The following is a 24,739-nucleotide window of genomic DNA, read 5'->3' on the forward strand; positions in this document are numbered from 1 at the left end:
GGCACGCCTGTGGTATTTCTCCATGTCTTAGTTGTTTTTTTTACAAACTTTTAAAGGCGTAATGCATTTCAGTACGCTGTATGGAGCAGAACAGCCGTAAAATCTGCCCCCGCAGGAGCGCTGGATTGGATTCTGGATGTGTAGGTTGGGTTGGGTTCAAATCCCAGGTGGCACAGCGCTCTTGTACCCTTGAGCAAGGTACTTCACTCACATTGGTCCAGTGAGATACCCAGCTGTGGAAATAGGTACAAAGGGAAAAGTTGCTTAACTACACTAATGACCACATGGGCTAGATGGTGTGGTCTCATGAGTATAACCACTCTTATGAATAAGTGGGCACATTCCTTGCCCCCAGCCTCCAAGGGTATGATTTTTTTAAAGGGCATTACCAAGGCCGAGCACGTCTGGCTGCCCTCAAACGTACGAGAGCGACTCTATGGAGAGACGAAGTCAGAAAGAAGGCGCAAGCCTTGTGTGTCCCACAGAAGCACACTTTTTCCTCCTCCTTTGAAATCCTGAGTTCGTCACCTGTAAACCCTGAACGAGAATAAGCGCAGAACACGGATGCACGGATTGATTCTCTTGAAAGGGAGCCAGATGCAGCTGGTCTACTCAGGAATAAATGTGCAAATGTGACCATAAAAGACAAGGACAGGTCTTTCAAATAGATGCCAATTTAATTTGTACACGTCACTACATTTCGTCATAGTTCAGATATACAGAGAATCAAAACAAGATGGTAATAATAAATTATGGATTCCATGAACAGAACACATGGTTATTAGAAAAATGTACATTCGTGCACTGCGAAAAAAAACTGCTTTATATATTCCTGTTCTAAATTCATCCTTCATACAATTTACAGAAATATATGGTTCAGAGACACTTCAGCGTATTTTAAGTGCAAGGAAAGTATTTCTGTGGCATGAGAATGTTTAAAGAAATCCCCGGGAAAATAAATAAGTGCATTTTACACCAAGAACAAGAACCTATTATTTACCTGTCAGTATCATCATTACACATTGACAGTTTACACTGAGCTGCTGGAAACATTTTTGCTTCCAAACAATTTAAAGTTTATCACTGGTCCACACTCCTGAGACAGAGCTCTACACGTTTGCTGGGGAACACAAACTCCGTAATGATGAAAGACGTACTGTAAGTAAAACCAGTGAAATTAACAAGTGATCCAGTTAAGCTATTAAGAGCTCAGGTAGAATGAAAAACAAAACACCTTTTGCTCGACAGAACCAAGAGTGAGGATCACTGGGATTTGGATCTCTAGCCAAAAGAAAATCACGTTCCTTTTCACAGGCCTCTTTAGAGAACCATTTTAGCTCACTCTTTAGAAGATATCAGGGGAATTCTCATGCAAAGGGTTCCAAAAACCCTTATGCTTTGTTCCCCTTACCAGTCCAAGATTGCAATCTGACCAGCACTTGACCTTTCACCTGGGTTACACAATGCTGCAAAGAGCCTACAGCACACGTGTGCAAGACAAAGCAAACTACATGAGGATATTATCATATTTTACACGAAGGGAATTCCAGCTAGTTTTAAAATACAGGACCAGAGGCTAAATGGAAAATGACTGGTTTGATTTTATGTTATTTGATTTTTTAAGCCTTTAAAGGAGCATCGCTTTCCTGGAACCCTGAATGCGGAAATGATCAAAGCAGTAGCTAACCGAGGGAAGAAATACAGCACAGGAGAAATAAAATAGCCAGACTCTACGACATCAGAGCACCTACACTGCACTGTGTACTCAATACAAGACAGGGGGGTTAGTACGTGTGCCAGTCATACTATAACCAAATGAGCCAGTCAGGCCTCCTCTCGTTTGTAACCTTCTTTCTTCAAAAGCAGATCTTCACTCTTTAGAGTCAGAATCAGACAGAAATTACAAACACTTTTGAAGAGCTTATTTTACGTACACCTGGGGTCATTAACATATTTGCAGTTAACACACAACACAATGAATCCTAAAAAGTTAGATCCTATTAAGATTAAATTAAGTTAGATCCTTAATCCTAAATCTGATCTACTTTTACGTTTAAGGAAGAACTTGCATTAAAGGGTGGTTTTATTGGGTAGTGGGCTTCTTGTAAAAAGCTAAAACTACAGTAAAATCATATACACCATCACAAACATTGCACTTCAGCTGAAGAAATTGTTTCCCAATGTGAAAGTTTTCTTTTTTCAGTATGTCCACATTATTGATTCACTACAGAATCCAGTTTCTTTTTTACCTTTCATGAACTAATGAATGACGTTTTTAGAGAAGAGCTTGGCTTTTATGCATATCCAGTATGTATTTAAGTATCTACTGGTCCATAACCAAAGCACATTTTGGCTACATTTACAGGAGAGAGAGACATGTCAATACTTTTGCACAATCACATTGTCTACTACAAATTAATTTAGAACCGATTACTTTTATCTTTTCAGTTTAATGATGGTGGGAACCCAGACAGTAAAATGAATTAAAACAAAGCTGTCTGAACTGCAGTGTACAGAGGCTACTTCTTGTTAAAATAATTATAAAATACATACATCAGTCATGATCATATCATACTGATTTGTAAAGATGTAAAATCTTGATGGATATTATAACCTTATTGCTCAATGGCAGGATGGCGCTCATGTCTAAAAAGGTCACTTCTTCAGCTACCGTAAGAATAAAACATAAACGAAAACTTTGGCACTCTGCAGGTTAATGTTATACTGGACAGAACTGAGAATTTAAATAGAGGACACAGTGAACAAGAATCAGTGTAACATAACACTGTTGAAGAGAATGAGTTATCACAACTTAAGATTAAGACACTGCACATGAGAGAGAAAGTATTGCTAATTTAGACAAAGACTATTTTTTAAGTCTCATTTCTTATGCAGAAGCGGGGGGATATTCGAGAGCTAGTTCACATCTCAGGACCAACACTTTACAGATAACTGGATGACTGGCTTGAACTTAAAAGCACAACCTGGGCAAAATAATGCGAAAAAGTAAAAATAATTAGGCAGCAAGGGAATGAAGAGACAGTATTCACACAACTGAAACCCCTCAAAAACGTTAAATACCAGTCTACAGCAGTATCTAAGAAACTGCAGTTAACACTCACTGACTTCTTCAAAACAGAGACAGAAAAAACTCTTCACCAGGACGAAGTCATTAACAGAGTAATAAAAGTTGTTCCTATGTTTCTTTCAGTACCTGTGAGGAGCAGTGTTGAGTGAAAATTGGTGACTTGTACCCTGAGGAATTCCGTCCTCAGTGAGCACAGCCCATCTAGAGTATCTGAGTTGGGTTGGGTATGACCATCTCTGAGCATCTCTCATCACTGTTAGGAAACGCCACACAGTTAGGATCAGGCACAGTCATGTCATAATTTATGCCAGACAACGAACAGAGACAAAAATCAGTAAAGCAGTTTTTTCATGACAAACGATATCATTACTTATGATCCTCAGAAAGGTAGCCCCAGCACCAAAATTTCAGGACAACAAAAACACACGTTTTTCACTTCCAAACAATGTGGCCTGATGCAAATCTGGGAACACTAGGTCCTTTGTAATATGGATCTGATCACACTGACTGCGGTGCCCAAAGCCATATACCCCTTTAAAGCAGAAAAAGAACTTTTCACATGAGTGCAGTACTTCAGCTTGTAGTGATTTCCATAAATAAAGAGAAACCTTTCTTGAAATAAAAACATTTCAAGGCCATAAACAAACACCTTTAAATACACCAAATGTGGCAATAATGCGATTTTACACGTACACAAAAAATTCCTCTATGTACAATTCAGTGTACTTTTTACTTACAGTGATTACGCAATAACCTGTTAACACTTCAGACACAGCTACAAGGTTTTGTATGTACAGTTCAGAAATAAACACAAGAAAGATTTTCTTGCTTCGTTTGTAATGGTAAAAAGAGCTTTGTTACTGAGGGCCGTGTTTCAGTGTGTGATCAGTTGTAAGGTAATGAAAGGTCAGTAAACAAGCCATTTTCTCCAAGTGCCACCAGCCCTTAGCCCCTCACACTGTTCCTGCAGCAGACTGAAGGACTGGAGGAGCGCCAACAGCATGTGCAGGCAAACCAGCATGTATTTCTATTCTGGACACACGTAACATAGTATGTCGGAGGCAAGTACACAATACTTATTAAAACGGTGTACACAAGAGTTTTCTGACATAAAACTTGATTACTTAAAAGTTAAGCACGGTACAGTATGTCTTCCTTTCACCAAATCCAAAAAAGGTAGAGACACATCGGATCACATGATGTCATCAGTCGATCAGTAATGCAGGAGCATGTTTCACTCCTCCTGGTGTGTGTTTTGCTGCCTTATCATAACTGTCCTGCCCTGGCCAGAAAGACATGGGAACCGAAAGCTATTGGTAATTTTGGAAAATGACACTGATGCATGCTGTGGCCCATTTTTGTTTTTAAAAGAAGATCCATAGAGGGAGCAGCACATTATCCATATAGAAGCAAGACCAGCTGTGAGAACAGTTTGCAGAGAGACAGAACAGGCTCGGAGGACGGGGCCAGCGGCCAGCTTGTGCCTGCCTGATCTCTGGTTTACTGAAAAAAGTCACATTCTGATACAGGAAAAAAAAAACAAAAGAAAAAGGACTCGTGTTATACAAAGCTCCAGGCTTGCAGCCACTCCAAGTGGATTTGCAGATGGGCATATGCAATGTCTACAGTCCACACTGAGCCATGAGAAGCCATGATACAGAACTGCCAGTTGATCACTAGAGGTAATGTGCTACATTCACAGACAAGCAAACCTTATTGTCTGGTTGTCAGGCCTGGTGTTGGGTTGAATGTCAGGCATGTGTCTGGGTGAAGAGGCCCAGGAAGCTTGATCAGAGACATGATCTGTGCAGGAGGACCTTGGCCAAACTGCACCTCTCCCTCTTGCCTGGTTCACACGTCGTCGAAGATCCGACTTCGGGACATTGACAAATACCTTCCCCCAGGAGGGTGCCTGCTGGAAAGGAAAGATACCTTTGGTGGTCACACTAATCTTGAACTGTCTTTTTACATTTCAGGCTTATACTGTATGTTTAGCACTGACTGAGCCCCAGCTATTTCATCAGAAGCTTAGCAGACAGGAGGCCACTGGCCATACTTTACCAAGAGGCAGGGCAGGAGGCTGTTTGAGGTCATAGCCTGTACACCCTGCAGCCCTGCAGTTCTTCAGACACGTATTCACACAAATCACACAAAAATCCTTCAATGCTGTGAAGTGGAAAACTTTGTGCTAAGTCCTTGTGTACTAAAATTCCATTTGTTGTTTTCTGTACCTTATTTACATCTTATTTTCAAGGAAATAGCCATTCTCCCTTTATATCAACAAACCACTAAACAGAAAAGCTGTAAAAGGATCACAGAAATTCACCCAGAGACATTATCCCTTGGGATTTAAGGTTAACAGGATTAGTTGTTTCAGGATTAGATGTTTCCCTCAGACTATAGAAATAACAGAAAAATGGATTGACTCCACAAAAGGTTACGTTTCCTTCTTGATTTTTAAAAGGAGGGCCAGACTGGCAAGGCGATTAATGCCTTTTTAAAGTGATTTAATGCAAGTAAACAAGGAGAACAGCCAAACTACTGTTTTCATGCCAAGATGTATGATATTCTATTATCTTGTGCATTTCCTTTGCATTAATTATTTAATCAAACTCGTGTCACACTGTACAGACTTTGTCTGCAAAACGCGTGTGACCGGTGAGAGACAAGGACCCGAGACAGAGCAGCTGTGGGGGGGGGGTACACGACCCAGCGGAAGAGCAGGAAATGCAGAGCTAACCCACCCCTTCCCCACGGAAGCTCAGCTCCAGAATCTGGGCATCAATCTCTTCCAGGATTTTTTTTTTCCCAGTTTTAAAGGGGAACATGGGAAGAGCCTCTCCGGGCTCGTCCTACCTCCCGGGCTCGGCCTCCAGCGGGTCATCGGAGAAGGTCTCCGCGTTGAAGTCCAGGGGCTCTGCGTCCTGCAGCAGCTCCACGCGGTCCCTGTCAGGCCGGCCGCTGGACCTGGTGTACTTCATGGCTTCTGAAACAGAGGGACACGCACCTAGGCACATGAGGGCAGGCCTGCCCGCCGTCACCTCTGCCAAAGCTCCCTTCATAACGTGCCTTTACTGTACGTCTTCTGCCATCCTTGTACAAAAATAAAAGAGCACCCAAAACAGAGGAGGCAAATCGGCACTGGTGTGAGGTGTGAGTCCTCTAGCGTAAGAGAAAGGAGAAGTACAGTGTTCATGGACAAGGGAGCCGAGCCACATGCTCTTAAAGTATAATGTGACTTAACTGAATAATGCAGCTCCTCAGCTCAGTTACTAACATGACAGCAGTTCATCAACTCTTCCTACCAAAAGGGCTTGTCTGAACAACGCATACTCACTTCACTGGAGCTTGATGTCATCTTATACCATAAACTCTGTTTTTAAACTTTAAGCTTAAGGCTTTGCCCTCAGTGATGCATTTCATAGTGTCAAAATGTTCAGAGGCGAATCACTGCCTCTCAGCACGACACAGGCCTGGCCCTTATGCAAAACTGCAGACAGGTCAGTCACTCACGTCTGCTTGAACTGATGTTGGTCGAGTCCGAGAAATTCGTCTCTTTCAGCTCTGAATTAACATTCCTGTTGCGGGTATAGTCCTCTCTCGGGTTTCCATAGCGATCCTTCAATTCCTGCAACAGACAGATCTGTTAAAACAAGAAAAACCCAGGGAAGCCAAACAGAACAATTTCCAAAACACGTTTAAAAACCCACAATAAGCGATTTAACCTTGAGTGAACAAACAAAAAGCAAATGTGAATATGTGGTAATAGCTGGGTAAATGTAAAATTAGAACTAATATACAGTACAACACGATAGAATAATTAAGAAAAGAGGGAACTGGTATATTAAGTTACCACGCAAAGAATTTCCGCTTATTACTAGTTGGAAACATAGACCTTTAATAGTTGCTTATAGTCCCCTTGAGGTATTTATCTTTTTAAATCTTAAGTCTCCAGGGTGACCCGGAGTTAAACAATCAAAAACAAAGGCAAAAGACATTTACAAATTGCAGCTGGCAAAAACCATCACTCACCCTTCTTCTGTTCTCCCCATCTTCAATTCTTTGGCGCTTTCTCTTCTCTGCATTGAGAGAAGTAGGATTTATTGAGTTTAGTTTATTGAACTGAGGAAGCGCACGGCTCTTTGGGTTCACCATAGTATGCTAAAAAACGAATTTTCTTCTTTAATCCCTGGGAAGGACACAACCTATAAGATATTTTTTTAATTTCCATTATATGTAGCACATAAATGTATACAAATTTATATACCATATATAAAAGTTTATAATACTACACAAATTGACAGGAGTCCATGCTGCTATTCAGCTCAGGATTCACGCATAGAGAGGAAACGTGTGTGGCGGGGGTGTTGTTTGTTAAGCCTTATCTGAAAGAGCTCTTGGAAGAACCAAGTAGCTGGTATAACATCTGGATTTCCAGGGCCACAAACATATGGGGCATTTAGTAACTGCACAATCATTCCATTTCAGGAGGCAGCCATTCAGTAACTTTTATTCAATCGAGAACAAAAGATTAATGTTTCCAGGTAACAAGCTGTTCAATCAATGTTAATAAGAATCGATCAACATGTGTCTTCAGAACAGAGCGGAAGCCCTTGAGATCTTCCGCTGTAATTTTGTAGTTTTTCTGTCATTATCAAAGCTTGATTATTCACTTTAATAATATTCACATTATACACTTCGTTATTTTCGCAGTCTATATTTGGGCACCACCATTGGATCAATTGAAACTTTCTTTCATTACCTCTCCTGATGAGCTCTTTTCCTTCATCTATGAGGTCAGAGGTCATGTCATTGTCTCCCATGAATTGCTGGAACCCCAGTAAGTTCAAACAGCGGGTCCCAAGGCTGAGGGCAAAAAAAAAATTTTTTTGAAAGTAAATCACACTCTCTGTTACAGAAACGGGTAATAAAATGAATAAAATAAAGTAATTAGAGTGTATAATTTCAAAGATGCAGATGCACTGAGAAACTGTGCAGAGGCAGGTCACACTATGAGCACGGTGTCTTCCATTCAGTTCTGAAGGATGCGCCTTCGCAGCACTAACAATCTAAGAATGTAACTGAGAAAAACAGGTTTGAAAATGCACATCTCCTTATTGTGGAAGTTTGTAATCCGTGCATTTGTATATTGAGCGATAGGCATATTTACGGATTTCTGTGGGCTCTTTTATTCTTTCGATGTAAAGAAAACCTAGCTGCATTTAAGTGTACTGAATAGTCTCTTGGCAACAGCAAATAATATAAGTGTAATAATATCCATTTCGACACAAACTGTATTAAAAACAACAACCAAAATCTACAGAAACTACTTCTTTATCATAGAGTTCTTTTATTATGTAACATGGAAATAAAAAAAAACCTCAGACAAGAAGGCTTCCAGATTTGATCATAAAGAGAGTCTTTTGCTCTCCTGCTCCTTGGCACTGAGATGGCAGTACAAAGGACAAACTGCACTGTCCCAGACTTCCTGGATTATAAACTGTGTGGTAAAGAAGATGGCCCCTTCTCAGATAAGGAAGGCACACTTTTTTCTTTAATGGAATAGCAATAGAAATACAAGAAATCAATAAAAAAGGAAAACAGCAGAAAACAGTTAATACACTCAGGACCCGTCGTGAGGACTTACTAATTTGTTCCGAAAACACTAACGCTAGCTGTACAACACTGATGGCAGCTTTGCTGGGAAGGAGAAAAGAACAAGTTCGGGGTCACTTCTTCTTGAGGATGGTTTATTTCTGCTGGGACAAACGTTTTTGGCTCAGCCTTCCTCACACCAAGGCAGCGACACAAACAAGAAGAAGGCCTCACCTGAAGTAGGTCGCGATGCAGAGGATGACTATCAGCATAGGGTAGTAGATGTAGAAGCCATCTGCAATGAAGGACAGCACCCGCATTGAACCCATGATCTGCAACAGAGCACAGTTTGGCTTCAGTCCACTGAAACATCAATACTATCACCTCAATTCAAATCACTTTTCACATAACCACTATCAAGCAGCTTAAGACAATAAGGTTAAATTATCACATATTAACTCTTAAAGAGCATGGATTCACTGTATACCTTAATAAGCTATAATCTCAGTTTGACGTTTTTGCTGCTGAACTCTAAGTGCAGGATTCTTACATTGGAGAAACAAACCAACAGGAGAGAGCAGACATGCTCTAGAGAAACTGTTGACGGTACAAAAAGAAAGACCAATGAAAAGCGAAAGAGAAACAGAACTTTGATAGTATCTTGACTTCATTATCTAATGTAATCACAGCTTGTCATGTTATGTTACAATGTTATGAAATGTTATTATTTCCAAAGAATAACCTATACAAAGAGGTAGAAAATCATCTGATCTCTGAAATAAGAGATAAATGTAAGCCGCAAACAATGTATGTGAAAGTATAACTTTTGTGCTTTCAAACGTCGACATCTGACCACCCCAATGAGAAAAGTGCCGTCTGATCTTGATAAATTTTTTTAAAGAAATTCTTCCCTTGTACAGAATCACATGACTGGTAGACAGAGAGAGACATCTGCTGGTCATACTCAGAGCAGGTTACAACTGCAGCCCACTCAGTATCAGCATGCTTTTCAACACTGGCAGTGAGCAAACAGTGCCATAATACAGCACTGGCCTCTTAAGGCTTTGTTTAAACTGACTTTGACCCCTGATAATTGCCTTCTTTCATGTCTGACAGAATTTCTCCATGATAAGTGACAACATGCACTTAATTAGGTTTCTTTTGTGAGTAAAATAAACTATAAAACAAAACCTACTTCTTATTTAATTAAGGCACAGTAGGAGAGGCCATCGTTTTGCAGCCTTTGAGAACAAAGCAGGATGGGGCAAATGTGAAAACCTTGCATTCCCTGAAGACTATTTACCTAGAGCTCGGCTGAGCTGAGAACAGCCCTTCCATGCGTCTTTAAGCCACAGTACGGTTAACAACACATTGTGGCTTTTTACCACCACACAACGGGACTCTCAAACCAAGCTGCTGCTGTAGTGCAACAGAGCTACGTATGGGAAGTGAAGATAAGCCATGTGCCATCTTTGTCACCCTCAGCCAAAGACACAGCAAGAAAGCTGTCAGACCTGAGGTCTCGTATCAAAGTGAAGAGAGTGTGATCAACCCCAAACACCACCAGCACTGCCACCCCTGGCTCACGCACTGAGCTGCAATGTGTGGGGTGTTCCCGGCCATGTTTCGACCGATCATGCACACACTACCTCTTCTGCACCCATGGCTCACACAGGGCAGAGACATCTCCCAAAGACCTCCTGAATGGTGTTCCTTATTTACAACTGCATCCGCCTGCAGTGTGAACAGCTGTGAATGTGACCTTCAGGAGAAGCATGTGACCAACCGCCTCCTACAGCAAACAGCTTGAGTCAACACTGCTCTGTCTTCATTTCCTGCTGATCATATGGCTCGTCTGGCTTTTGTCTAATGAAGTTTACCTTCATTACCTGGCACACCAATCTAACAATGGCTCATGCTGGCAGAAAGGCTGATAACCCTTGTCTCTCCAAAGGGCAGGTTAATTAACAGAAATAAAGATGTTTTTTTCCAGTAGAGACTAAATACAGCTACATGCATGGAAGGCAGGCCCTTTGTAATTGTACTCCACTCACAGAGGTGTAGGCGGTCTGTTCCTTCTTCTGATGGGAAATGGTCGAGTCTAAGTGGATCAATCCCAGGAAGTTCAGGCACAGGGGAGGTGTCAAGCGACAGAACAGCCTGGTGTCCAAGACAAGGAGAGAAACAGCCCTTTAAAATACACATCCTTCACAGACATGAGTATAACCATTCCTATGGTTCTAACCTCAGGGCTTTTGGCAATGTAGATGGTGAAGCAAAAGTTTCTGCCAGGGCTGCTGAAGCAAGCTCCAGGCAGGGATATCTATTCAACATGTCAGTGCTCTGTGACCCAGAATAAGGAAAAGGCCCGAGCTGGTCAAGCTTTCTAGCCCGAGTGTCTGTTTCAGAATGTCAGTTCTGTGCCTGTGTTTTATCTTCTGGGGCTGTGGGTGATACAGCAAACCGCTCAAACATCGAACGTCTAGAATAACTGTATAAGTATATTCCCACAGTACACATCCGCCTTTTCTTGTTTTGTTAAATGATCAGCAGAACAGAAACGGTGTGCGCCACAGGGCATTTTGTGGAAATAGCCAGCAAGGGGCTGTTGAGAGATGGAGTCCTCTACTTTCCTCTTTACAGCTTTCTCTTGTGCTCCTTACAAAAGAAAGGTGCTCGTTCTCTTGTGCTCTTGTGCTCGTTCCCCGTGACCCATTTGATGCAGGTATGAATCAGCTGATTTCAACAGTCAAACAACAGGTTCAAACAACAGCTGAGTGATTTTGCGGCAGTCAGGGCGCTTGGTTTCTAACCAGAGGAACGTTACCTCAAACCCCAGGCTTGACAGAAGAGCAGCTGTTATGTGTTGCTCTCCACACAGGATTAAACGGAGAGGGTTGACCCTACTTCACACTCTACGAATGAGGCCCCGTATCATTGTAGATGGAATTTGTTCTCATCCGGCTTACCCGGTTAAATAAAGGTCTAACAAAAGAACAGGCAACCAGTTGTGTCTGCGTCTACATACATTCCGCTGAACTGCAGGCTGTAGGCGTCCGTCTGGTGGTGAGAAGCCAGATAGTAGTAGTTGAAGACTCGGATCCGAAACACGGTGGAATACACACAGGTGCACAGGAAGAAGATGGTGATAAAACAAGCCATCTGGGATGGAATTTGGAAGAAACACAAGGGGAAACTAATCAAACAGTTTAATTACTGCAGACACGCTCACACATGAACCTAAGGTAGACCAACATTAGATTAAACAAGGACATGACTATGCTAAGAGATATTTAAAACCCAACGAGTGTTACTGCTTCCAATACTCAGGTACATGGTTTTTCCTTTGCTAAAAGTATAGCATGCTACAGTATGCTAAACGCAGAGCCCACATGAAGTAACAGCGAGGTTTCTCCCAGGCAGCTGCAGATGTACAGGTACATCTCTCACCTCGATGTACAGGTAGTTGTAGGTTCTCTCGGCCAGCTGGATGAAGACGGCGAAGAGAGAGAGGACTGGGCGCGTACTGAAGAAGGTGCACTCGGACCACACCACCGCCACAGAGAACGCCGAGAGCAAGATGGCCAGAGCCCGGTAAAACCACTGTTTCAGCTGGCACTCCCAGTACCACTCTGCACAAGAGACACACAGGCACCAGATGAACCAGAGGGGCCCTGGGCTGTGGTGTCCAGCGGTCACTAGGCTACCGACTCTAGAGTCCACCTGGGCTGGGTATCGCAAGTATCAGTCTACTCAACACTTCTGGGTCACTTATTCCATTTCTGCATAAAGGGCAGCCTGCTATTGCCCATCGTCAACCATGATACAGAGAAAAGACTGCACCCAATTTCTTCAAAATACCTCCAGAGTGAGAATGTGCTGAATGGATAAGCTTCTACTTATATTAAGATGTAAAACTGCCACAAGGTTGCTTGTAACAGTTCGCAATTCTCTTCAAAAAACACAGCACAAAAATTAACTTGGGACAAACAGTACGATCCAGAAAGTCCAAATCCAAAAAGGATAAACCAGTTTTCAAAAATATATTTCATTTTTCTTTCAAAGCATCATATCCTGTTCAGGGACACGGGCAGCTGACATGCCTGATGTGAAAGTTCTAACGAGAAACTGAATGAGATCAAGGGTTTATGTCAGTCTTATTACTGCAAGTCTTCTCTCAGACAGTGTTAAGGCCTTGATATGAAAAGTGCAATATTTAAGGTAAAAAAATATTACCATGTCTTCCATTTACTTGACAAAATATGGTTTTATTATGTTTTGATTAATTTCTAATTACTTTCAGTTCTGTAAATATGACAACAGCTGAATATGAAAGCAAACCACGCATTATAGGGGAATTCTGTCCAGGTATAGGATTTTCCCTAATTGTATACTGAACTCAAAGGTCCCTTTATGTTTAAGGGATTTTCCGTGCCAGAACTTCCATGCAAAGTCAGTACACAGACACATAAGCAAGCAGAGCTCTTTACCACTGTCTGAAGCAGAGGTGCTGTACAGAGATGCAGGCCTTGGCCTCTGTTAATTGTCAAGTAGCTCGTTCGGCCATTCGCATCCGATCAAATGTTCTTCATCAGCCTTCATCAAGGTCGCACACACCCGCGTCGCCGGCTGAGTTCGGATGATTTTTGGCTCACTTGCCAGACTGGGACTTCGTGCTTGGGGACCAGGTGATGAGCTGTGCCCAGCAGCTTCAACCAGCTGAACAAACTGCAGTCACCATCACAGTCAAGGGGCACAGTGGCCACATTTGGTACATCAGGTCGTATGCTGCTCACCTACAGTTGGCGTGTAGAGATAGCGGGAGACCCAGCCCTCGGGCTCCTGGGGCGCGAAGCTCCTGACAAACTGGTGCGTGGCGCTGGCCTCGTTCTTGGCCACATCCTCCAGGTGGAAGGCCTGCTCCAGGAGGATCTGCCACTGCACCTGCGTGCGGTTGTGCCTCTGCACAGCGTAGATCACCTGGCCCGGAAGACAGTGGTGAACATGGGCCGATGTTCCACAGCTTTTACTGGGACAGCGGCTCTCGATGGGGATCAAACCTCGTCATTACAGGAAACTCCCCTCCCAAAACCCCATGTAACAAATATTCTAAAGCTTTGTAAAATCAGATTTTGTTAGTTTATAAAGGAATCCAATCTGGAGGACTGCAATACAGACAACCCCTTCAGTTTCACTCTTCCCCTAAGGATGGACCTGACGTATCCTGCATTGGGCAGACTACTATGGTCTTAAAATGCATTTTTTTTCTGTTGCTCTTTTAGGCTGAAGTCCAGGTTTGCCTCCTGAGTTAGGCTCTGCCACACCACAACCCTCTTTGCAATTCGCTCATTGCAAATGGATGGATGTTCTTTTGTGGTACGAGCTTATTGCACCTGAAGCAAGGCCTCAGCAAACGCCTGAGCAAACTTGCATTCACCTTAAAGTACACCTGTACCACCAGATGTAGCTCCACTGCCGGTGAAAACCAGACAGGCTTGTGTGAATTCATCACTAAAGTCTGCTACATGTTTATCACAACAGATTCATAATCTCTTCAGTGCACACGAAGGTACATATTCCTGCATATTTGCATACATTAGCTGTACTTAAACAAGTACATCAATCAGCAATGGTTTCAATTATAGAGCTACGCATTAAACCCAAGATCTCTGACAATGAAAGTACAAGAAACCACCAGTAAGACCACAAAACAGTTCTTGTCAGATAATATTCTGTAAATTAGCAAGCTGTATATTGCGTACTTGCTTGTGCAGCTTAGTCAGGCTTTTCTCGCTTGGGTAGGTGTTTTGCTTGTCATCAAAATCTTCATAGTCGTCCATGTTCCTGCCCATCTTCTCCTGGTAGTCCGTGGGGCACTGAAAGAAGACTCCAGGCAATGAGCCCCTGTACTAGTCATCACACTGACAGTGAGGTGGACAAAACTGGACGTAAATGTGTTCATGTAAAAAAACAGGTAATAAAAACATTTTTTCTGGAAAATAATCTAGCCACAAAAAGCGCTGGCCAGCGGACAGCCTGCTGTTTATTGCTACCATAAAAGCCAGGGCTTTTCAAAATACCAAACAAGATTTTCAAAGATGTCTTGAAATAAAAGCTCCTTTGTCACACAGGCATACATTAAAAAAGCAACTGATCAGTCTTTTTACTATGACATAATTTCTCTTCTGTTCTCATTTATACATATACAATGATTTTGATAAGGCCACTGCATACAAAATGTGGAGACTAAGTTTTCTATAGTTTGAATCTTTGCACACATGCACAGTATTTCCAAGGCAATGACAAAGAGGAATGTATCTGTTAAGCAATGACAGGAATATTCAATCCCATCAGTTTAAGTTCAGTTTTACGGAAATGGTCAAGCCTTGAAATTCACGTTTCAGCCTTCTTACCTTTCTTAGTATAGTGTCAATGTACTTTCTCAAGGGATGGTTATACTTAATGGATTCGCTCACTTTACGCACCTCCTACAAAGACAGCACAGCAAAAGAAGATAGATCAAAAGATTTAAATTAGGTTATAGCCTGTGAAGAAGATGCTTGTGGTAAATTTTTCCTTTTGCTGACACAACAGTCCTGCAAAAACATTCTCAAGGTGTTTCAACTGATACCTCTCTGACATCGCCCGTTGTCATTTTAAATGTAATCGTCTTTGAAGAGCTCCTTTCTGTATTTTAGAAGGTTCCTCGGGTGCTGGGACTTAAGGACCAGTGATTCTATGCAGAATCAAACTGGAGTTGACCGATGTGTTAGTTCTCAAGTAGTGTCCTTCAATTTCAGTAAATTTTCAAGAAAAGTCTGGATGACATTCTTGAATAAATAGGGCACTAGAAACTGAACAAGAAGGGTTGAGCTCCAGTCTAATTTTCTGAAGAATCCAGTATTAAAAAAAAAAGTTTTGCTTTAAATACAGGATTTGAAGAATTGAGCCCACTGTGCCTGATACAAGTACTGGCCAGTATGATTAAAGCATGTTCCACACATCCACAAAAAATTGTGCTTTGTTCAGAAAAAGGGTTAACATGTGGCCATATATTGAGAAACTGCCTTTCTGGTTTTGGGTGAGGTCAATTTTCAACACAGACGTACTGAAAGAAATGTAATTATAGGTGCAATACAATCTGCTAGTTGTCAAACAATGTGCTTATACAATTCTACAATTGGAGACACAATAGTAGAGCGAGCTGCTTGTCGTTGGTGAAAAACAATTAAAGAAGAGAGAAAAGGAAACTGTTTAGTTTGTGGAACACCCACTCCAGCAGGCCGCGGACCGACACCAGCCCTCCTACAGTACCTCCATGACATCTTCCAAGTTCTCCTCGGCGTCTGCCTTTTCAGTCATGAGCTTGGCGGCTTTGAAGTAGGTCTTCATGAGCAGGAAGCCCTTCCGGGACGCGTTCCAGTAGGAGCGAGGGATCTCCACCAGCCCGTAGCCCAGCAGCAGCACCAGTAGAAACAGCCCCCAGGTGTTGGCGGCCGTGATGCCGATGGTCTGCAGCTGAGACCTGGAACCACATTACAGCGGGTCACTCCAGCCCTCTCTCCCAGAACCATTTCGGCCCGTGTTACAAAAAACAGCAATTCTGCAGGCACACTGCAAGGATAGACATCAAACTACAGCAAACTGTACTCTCATACCGTGTTCCACCAGAATAGTTTTTTTTCCTAACACAGAGGAATATTAACGTACTGAGAAATGATCAGGCTATGTAGTGGAGGACGAAACACAGAGTTATATTAAAGCACAGGAAGCCGCAGAAATTCAGCTCTGATGCAGAATTACTTAAGAGATGATGGGAAGTGGAATTAAAAAAAAAAAACTGAAATAAAAGAAGGGGGTGGTTCCTTGAAATGGTATGAATAAGACACTGGCATATTACTTAATACTTCACTTAACAACAGTTCTTAGATTGCTTTAAGCCGGCTACTTCCTAGTTGAAGTGGGCCAGATCAAACAACAGTTATGTGCAGGTGGAGAAGGAAACCTTGGCGATTTTCCCACTGAACCACTTCCTAGTTTAAGTTATTTGAAGTGACCAAACGGCAAGAACGGCAGCAGCTGATGAATGAAGCAGAAACCTCACCAGTCTAGGTGCCACTTCGGGTGCACTGCCACGTAGATCAGGAGAGATCCAAAGATCAGGAGGTAGGTGCCGTAGTAGATGGCGTTCTCAATCAGGGCGGTTTTGATTTTCCCGGTGATGGAGAAGCCCCCAGACCTGGCATAGGACTGCATGAAGGGCAGCAGGAGCCTGCAAAGACAGAGCACGCGGCTGAGCAGTGAGGGTGCCCAGGCGGTGCCAGGGCTGAGGCTGAGCGGTGAGGGTGCCCAAGCTGGCCTGGAATGGCTACAGGCATCTGTGCCTCAAAACACTGTCAGCACAGGGGAGTCCAGATATACGGCTAACAAGACAAAGATATCAGAGATCTCTGGTGACAGCATCCCTCTGCTGCAACAGTCCATTAGTTAAGGAAATCAGTGTGTTAAGAACATTAAAATGATCGTTTTCATGATTTTTGCACTAAAAACACAATTACGTATTCAAACTTTCTAAACAGGTTCTTGGAAAAAGGAATGGTTCACTGAACAAGGCCTGTAATTTCCATGACGGCAACAAAACAGTGTAACTCCTGGACACCGCTTTAACAGCAGGTCAAGGTCACAGAAAGGGGAAAAACAGACAAATAATAAAAATGCTTACATGCACGCTGTCTGTAAAAACATCACTGTGCCTTCTGCAAAAGCCTCACACTGCAGAGTGGGGAAGCAGTGTGCCCGAGACAGCACTGCCACTCGTGTAGGTGTGCCATGGCAGTATGTCCTGAGGTGCAACACACCTGGCTCACCATGATCAGCTAGCAGGCAAACTACAGGCATAGAAACAAGCGGATCCTTTCAGCTGCCAGCTCTTATTCAACATTGCTTATTTTAATAGTGCGTTAAGAATGTTATAAATACCACGCCTGTTTACGCAAATCTACTCAAGGTAGGAAAATACAGAAAATGTGTGTAATGAAAGCCTTCTTGCTGTCCCAGAACGCACTTGGCACTGATCACCAACTCCCCCACGTCCCCCCTCATTGCCATGGCCCGACAAGGTAAATGAGACCCAAACACAGACTGATATACGGTAGATACAGGCTAAAGACCGGCCTTACCAGGTCAGGCACTGGGACGTCCAGTAGACAACGCGCCAAAAAATGGGCATGATGCCATCCGGTATGTAGCTCCATGGCTTGGTGCACACCTTCCTTTGTAAACTTTGAAAAGGAAATACAGATGCTTTCATCATCATCATCATCATCATCATTTTTCTGTTTTAAACAACCATCATATAAAATACAAGGGTATAGAAAAATACTGTGAAAAAGAAAACCTAGGATACACAGATATGAAGACAAAATGAATTTGCCAATTTTCACGTTTATATATAGATTAAAATTACTCATAACATACCATAAAAACCTCAACCTTTAATTTAGATTTAATTTTTTGCAAGGATTCTCATTTAAATCTATTACATACTCAAACCACCTGAGCACTGTTGCAATGAATTCAAACCACCTGAGAAATGTAATACATAATCAGCTTCCTTTTTAATAATGTGGACAAGAAAGACTATAAAGATGCCTATTTTCAGCCTCTAACATAAAGACACTGACTCCTTACTTTGGCCACGTTTCCAAGAACAAAGATTGAACTAATTTGCAGCACTCGGTGAGCTAACTGTGAATTATGCACTGTGGACCATCAATCTAAAAACTAATATAATTTGACTTATTTTGAATACAAAAAACATCAACAAATCAATAAAACATCTTCCAAGGCCAGGGAAACAAAATACATAATTCATACAGTACATAAGAGCATTTTAAAGGTTACAACAAAAGGAAGCCATCTGGACCATTTATCCTGTTGAGCTGCTTGTAGCTGATTGATCCAAAGATCCCATCCAGGTGTGATCTCATCCAGCTGAGCTGTGTCTTGGAAGAAGCCAGGGTTTTGGTAGCTTGTGCTCATACCACACCTTGTATAACTAAGTGCCTCCCAACAAAACATCTTCACTGGAAAGGAATAATCGTGGAAATGAGAAATGAGAAATTCCTATGTGGAATCACTTTTACCAGCTGCACAACTAAACACCTGCTGGCACAAAAAGAAGGAGCCAGTAACACATACAATACTTCCATCCAGCAGCTGAAATACCATTCTAGCTTCCATTGTTCAAGAAGCCATTCCTTCATTCCCATTGTAAATACCACCTCTGGCTGACAGATGAGGCAAGGAGTGTGACAAGTTGCTGCAGACCTTGGCGTGGGCGAGATGGAGCCGTTCCCAGCTGTCTTGTTGGCCAGCGGTAGTGTCACAGCAGAGTGAGCCTCGGTATCGTTCTTGCACTGCTTGTAAATGGTCTGAACGCAATAAGAGAAACAGAAAAGGAAAGGTCTAGATAAATTCAGCCATACACCTGGTGCAGCACACATCACCATCAACAGAGCTGGAGGGGGCCGAGTCCCACAGCAGCTTTTCTACCCAGGTGGTGAGTGCATGCCAACAACTCCGGTCTAAAATGCAACTCACAACACAGCCCACTGATGCTCAGCAGGTGTGAGCCTAGTCAGTACCTGGATGGGAGACCTCCTGGGAAAAACTAAGGTTGCTGCTGGAAGCGCTGTTAGTGGGGCCAGCAGGGAGCGCTCACCCTGCAGTCTATGTGGGTCCTAATGCCCCAGTATAGTGACGGGGACACTATACTGTAAACAGGCCCCGTCCTTCGGATGAGACATAAAACCGAGGTCCTGACTTTCTGCGGTCATTAAAAATCGCAGGGCGTTTCTAGAAAAGAGTAGGGGTGTAACCCCGGCGTCCTTGCCAAATTGGCCGTTGGCCCTTACCAATCTTGGCCTAATAATAATCCCCATCTATGAATTGGCTTCATTACTCTGCTCTCCTCCCCACTGATAGCTGGTGTGTGGTGAGCGTTCTGGCGCACTGTGGCTGCCGTCGCATCATCCAGGTGGGGCTGCACATTGGTGGTGGTGGAGGGGAGTCCCCATTACCTGTAAAGCGCTTTGAGTGGAGTGTCCAGAAAAGCGCTATGTAAGTGTAAGCAATTATTATTATTAAAATATCCTCTGACTCAATTGGCCGAATTTCTACACTTTCTTATTACTGTGTATGGTTACTGCTTTTATAAACAGTGCAAAAGGAACTTGGTAAATGCTGCACTAGTATGACACGAGGACAACTGTGGCTTTCAAGAATACCTTATGTTTTTAGTTCCACCTGATCTTTTACTTTTGAAAGGCAGCCATTTTCCGCCTATCTCGTGAAAATGACAGATGACGGCGCCCACAAAATGCAAAGGACAACACACCTGGCGCCAAGGAGACACATGGGGACACGTGTGCGCTGGCGTGAGAGCTCTAGAGCCAGCAGAGCGGGCGGAAGAGGAGAAGCGGAAATGTTCTCACCGTGCTGACGTCTAGCGGCAGGATGAAGACGATGAGGAAGCAGAGGTACCAGGCCAGCAGCGTGCCAAACAGCACCATCTTCTGCTGCTTCTTGAAGTCGCCATACCGGTGGAGCAGGAAGAGCGCCAGGAAGAACACCACGACGATCTCAATCCCCAGGGCAGCCCCGCTCATGGTTGCTCACGGCCAGTCCACGAGTTCCCGAGTCACGGCCAGCAGCTCATAACGTGCCTGGAGGGAAAGATCCTGATTAAACTGCCGCTCTGTGAGGGTTCAGGGCCAATTCCGCCCTGCAATGCTGTTTTATGCCATTCACAATGCAAATCGCATTCATCCCAAATGAGTTCATTAATAAAAGCACGTTTTTTTTTTATCAAGTTTGATCGTTTTTTGACTGACTGATCAAGTTCAAGTTAATTGCCATATGTGCCGTAGCAAAATAATAATACACTTTATTTTATATAGCGCCTTTAAAGGTGGCTTCTCAAAGCGCTTTGATGAAATGAAAATGAAATTAAATGAAACGCTTATCTGTGTGTATTTACTTACATGGCAAATGACATAACAGATGACATAAAAGATGGCATAATGTTGACTTACAGGTCACCCTAAATAACCCGTTCTTCAAATAGCAGAACCTGTGTACATTGTAAATCTATCAATCTCTCCTAACCAGCTCCGATGCCTTCGCTAAGCCTTCATTTTACAGATGATTCTTATACAAATTCGACAAAAAAGGGTCATTCTTTCCATGTAAGGGCTTTTTTTAACCTTCTCAAAGTGAGAATATGCCTGCCCTTCTTACTCAGCTCTCTACAGCTGTCAATAAGACTGGGCAACAGGGACATGAAACCAACATTAATGTTTGCTTTCCAAGCGGGTGTCATTGTTTCCCCTCTATTCAAGCACCCCTTCACTGGAAAACAGTGTTTCCTGGTTTCGAATAAATAATGCAGAGTGCCGCTTCCCAACAGCACAATGCTACACACAATAGCCATCAGCAGAGGAGGGAATCTTCTGTTCACTGAACTGGAGTAGATTTCCACTTACAAACACTCGGGGTTTATAGCATGCACTGCCCAGCAAATTAAAAAGGAAGAAATTCCCATCCAGCTGGAAGACTTTCTACCATTTGCTGCATTCAAGTATCTCCTTCTCACATTGTGTACATACATGCAAAGATACAAGGAGGTCCAATTGCTCAGTATGTTGACCCAAACATCATGGTGTCCCCAGACTCAGAAAGGGATACAATGGTCACTCTAAAAGATATTTCCAATCTACATTTCTGGCTAAGTTTGGATATCTATGGATACCAATTAGGCCACACAGACAACAATCTTTTAAGCGAGTGTTTAAAATAAGTAACCATTTTATAAAATGGCACAATAAGTCAGAGAGCATTTTATTAAAGAAGCCACTACAAATAATGAGATATTTCAACCGTAACAACAAGCACATCAATATAATGCAGAATACATAAGCATGAAATATAAAGGAATAACAATAACATTACTTATTATGTATTAATGTTTTGGTGCCGGTTAAATTGGAGACAGCTCTCTGCGGAGAGAGCTGCAGCTGAATATCACTTAAATGATTAATGAGCTACTCAAGTGAAGACTGGCGAGGGAATAGACTGGTTTGATGCTGAAATGATGACAGCTGTCATCTGTGTCCCATCAGCGCCCTCTCCGCCCCTCCCTGGGCTGAAGTTGCCAGTGGCGATGCCCAGTGGCAGGGTGGTGCAGGGGTGGGTGAGGCACCTGCACAATTTCATTCTGCTTACCCTCCCCCCCCCCCCCAAATTATGCCAACAGAAAACAAGCAAGCAGTCCTTGCGAGAAGCTGAGAAAGGCACAGCTACAGGACACAATCCACCCCGTACTCCCGCCCTTCTCCAAAGGACACTATCACACTCCCTGCCATTCCATGGCAATTCACACTCAATCACCACTCAATCTCTACTCTCATCCCAGCTGATGGGGGACATTGCCTGGCCTTCTGCTCATGTCACTTCTTTCACTGCAGGTCCAGCTGTTCTCCCCGATGGCAAGTGAAAGAATCCGCCCCCTGCTGGCACACATCGTCAGTTCCACGCAGGACACCCGAAAAAAAACGTTGCGTTTCCTTTCTTCTCTTTTCAGCACGGAATAAACCTTTACTTGTTCCTTATAAACCTTCACGTGTTCCTTTGCAGCCGACTCATGCTGACGCAGCTACTTCCTTGAACTACATATTGTCAATTTCCCCACTTTCAAAGTAAAGCATGAGCCACACGAGAGAATCCGGGTGAAAAAGCAGCACACAGATGGGCTTGTAAGGCCAGCACAGTCGTTGACTGTTAGTCTAACTGTTCTCTTTTTCCCCGAAACAGAAGATTAAGGTACTTTCCACTTTATAAATTTGAAGACAAAAGCACGCATACAGTATGGCCAAAGGGAAGATTTCAATTGCTTCCAGGTTACTCCACACAGCGCCCACCTGGGACCTCTTCTTTAGAGCATGTGACACATGCTGTGAACTACTTGGAGACTCCTTTATCTTTCAGCTGTCCACACAGCCCCAGACCTTCAGACACTGCCCGAGCCACATGACAGGAGTCATCTGAAACAACCACAGGCTTCTAAACTTCATTCCCAGAAAAAAAAAAAAGACAGCACAATTTCTATTATCTGTCTATTGATATCGCTACATTCCTTTACCGAGAAGAGCTCTCTCTCTTCTGGGACATGATTATGTTAGCTTCCAAGATCCTTCTCCCTTCACCTTCAAATGATTCTCCCATTTCTCTTCTTCACTTTTCACCTGTTTGTTCACAAACTAAAAATATTTCCACACATGACACTGTATAGCATGAATAAATATCAAGCATGATCTGCGTTTCCAATCAACCTTTGCTGCTGTAAAGCAAATGAACTGGGTTTGTTGAGTATTGCCTTTACCGTCGAAATGGCTCATCTGAATAAATGAAATACTTCATAGAATTCAATTAGTGAAAGGCAATGTGTTCTAAATGTGAATAAAAAGTAGGATTATAACATTTTTGCATGTCTCTCCTTCCCGTATGGAAGAGTCCATTCACAGTAAGCATGAGACGGGGCAAGGTCAGATTCCGGTTGATCCTGTGACTCTCGCACAACAGAAAGTATATGCTGTTTAAAAACAATGAAGAATGTGAAAGGACGAGCACATAGCAACAAGAGAAAAGGGAAAAGCCAGCGTATACACACCCATTCTGAACTCCGTGTGCGCACGTCATACCTGACAGCACAGGCTTTCACAGCAGCGGCCTGGAGCTGTCTTTCTGACTAAATGCCCCCGACCCTACCGTTTACTTTCGTGCAGCTGTCATCTGCTCTTCCCGTTAGCGGCGCTGCCGGCTCAGTGACCAAAATTCTCAAACCTCCAACTCTCAAAAACAAATCGTCATAGTAAGATCTTTGAAAGCAGACCAGAAGACGTGCGGTTTCACAAGCTGTGCTCCGTGGAGTTAAACACCTGCACAGACTAACGGGCAAGCGAGAAACAGCACAGTGAAAAAGCCGAACACTGGAAACTTCAGTTCCCCTTATACACGGCTGCTTGTTTCTATGCGTTACCATAACAAATGCTGGCAAGGATTAGCACATTACAAAGCGCCTCATTTCTTATTTTACTGGGAATCTGCCGAAGCGATGGCACGGTTATAATTGTTATAAAACAATTCATTGGGCACCTACCTTCTACAGCGAAAGAACAGTATTTTTTATATTTTTCTTCACCTTTTAATGGTAACCTACTTTCAAATGATCCGCAGAGTAATTTACCCTGTCGCTAATGAAAAGAACCAGTCCCTTACCTCCAATGGCTCGTATCCTTAACCAAAATCTCCCGGAACCCGGCTCCCAACACTCCCTTGTATAAGACAGAATTACTATATTGCACCAATTCTCAGATATGCGTGTACCATAAAGCATCAACGTCACATCCTGTTCGCTTCCTACCTTGTGCAAACGTGAAAGAGCATTATAGGAGATGGAGTCATTGTAGGCTGCCCTGAGTGTTATTTCGAAGGCAAAGTGGCAGACAAACTACATTTCCTATAATCCATTGTAAAACGTTCGCTATTTACGTCATAGATCGGCGACAGTTGCGAGCGCCAGTCTGAGAATTCGGCATACGTATTTCCCTGTTACGGTTCAAGGAGTGTAAAACAACAGCATATAGCAAAGGTCCTGTGCTATTCTGCCCCTCTGGCCTATTTGAGTGCTTGTTCTTAATTGATCCGAGGCTCTTATTTAGACATTTTTTTTTCAAAGAAGCCATGTGTATCGGCTTCAAAAACATGGCTAAGTAGCTTGTTCCACTCTCCATCCTTCGTGTATAGAAGTGCCTCCGGTTTTAAAGACAATTTCTTGTGCGTTCTTCATAATAATCGTTGTACATGATATGCCAGTGTACTTTAAAGTTACGCAAACTTTGTCAATAGTTTTAATATGGTTTTAGATTAAAATTATTAATACATTGCCTTTATAAACACCATTCATATGTATATTTGGGAGGAAAAAACACTTTATCC

At 42.9% G+C, this 24,739-nt stretch overlaps 1 protein-coding gene across 5 annotated transcripts; it reads right to left on the reverse strand.

Moving 5' to 3' along the window:
- Nucleotides 1–658: 658 nt before the first annotated feature.
- Nucleotides 659–24,151, reverse strand: lmbrd2b (LMBR1 domain containing 2b). Of its 5 annotated transcripts, none has more exons than XM_088628684.1 (18): nt 24,020–24,151; nt 20,179–20,409; nt 19,013–19,116; nt 17,863–17,964; nt 16,788–16,955; nt 15,998–16,208; nt 15,097–15,171; nt 14,446–14,559; nt 13,480–13,663; nt 12,134–12,315; nt 11,712–11,845; nt 10,738–10,843; nt 8,918–9,015; nt 7,851–7,954; nt 7,121–7,167; nt 6,602–6,716; nt 5,945–6,074; nt 659–5,000 (listed from the first exon to the last, which is right to left on the reverse strand). In XM_088628684.1, exons 2-18 carry the CDS (start codon nt 20,350–20,352, stop codon nt 4,940–4,942), a joined length of 2,109 nt encoding a protein of 702 aa, XP_088484810.1. In that variant the 5' UTR covers nt 20,353–20,409; nt 24,020–24,151; the 3' UTR covers nt 659–4,939. The 5 variants fall into 5 exon arrangements, with proteins under 5 accessions (XP_088484810.1, XP_088484807.1, XP_088484809.1 ...); XM_088628681.1 differs by having other exon boundaries at nt 659–5,003; XM_088628683.1 differs by lacking the exon at nt 24,020–24,151 and adding an exon at nt 23,510–23,702 and having other exon boundaries at nt 659–5,003.
- Nucleotides 24,152–24,739: the final 588 nt, after the last annotated feature.

Source organism: Lepisosteus platostomus, chromosome 4, assembly GCF_059453375.1.
Source record: "Lepisosteus platostomus isolate fLepPlt1 chromosome 4, fLepPlt1.hap1, whole genome shotgun sequence".
NCBI classification, from domain to species: domain Eukaryota; kingdom Metazoa; phylum Chordata; class Actinopteri; order Semionotiformes; family Lepisosteidae; genus Lepisosteus; species Lepisosteus platostomus.

What these genes read in the sequence shown, in the direction of transcription:
- lmbrd2b (XM_088628681.1), bottom strand. Translation starts at nt 20,352, where the DNA reads ATGAGCGGGGCTGCCCTGGGGATTGAGATCGTCGTGGTGTTCTTCCTG. An exon ending in TTGACACTATACTAAGAAAG is followed by an intron (nt 14,560 to 15,096) that starts GTAAGAAGGCTG and finishes GTCTTCTTTCAG; the next exon opens with TGCCCCACGGACTACCAGGA. An exon ending in AAAAGAGCTCATCAGGAGAG is followed by an intron (nt 7,168 to 7,850) that starts GTAATGAAAGAA and finishes CTCTCAATGCAG; the next exon opens with AGAAGAGAAAGCGCCAAAGA.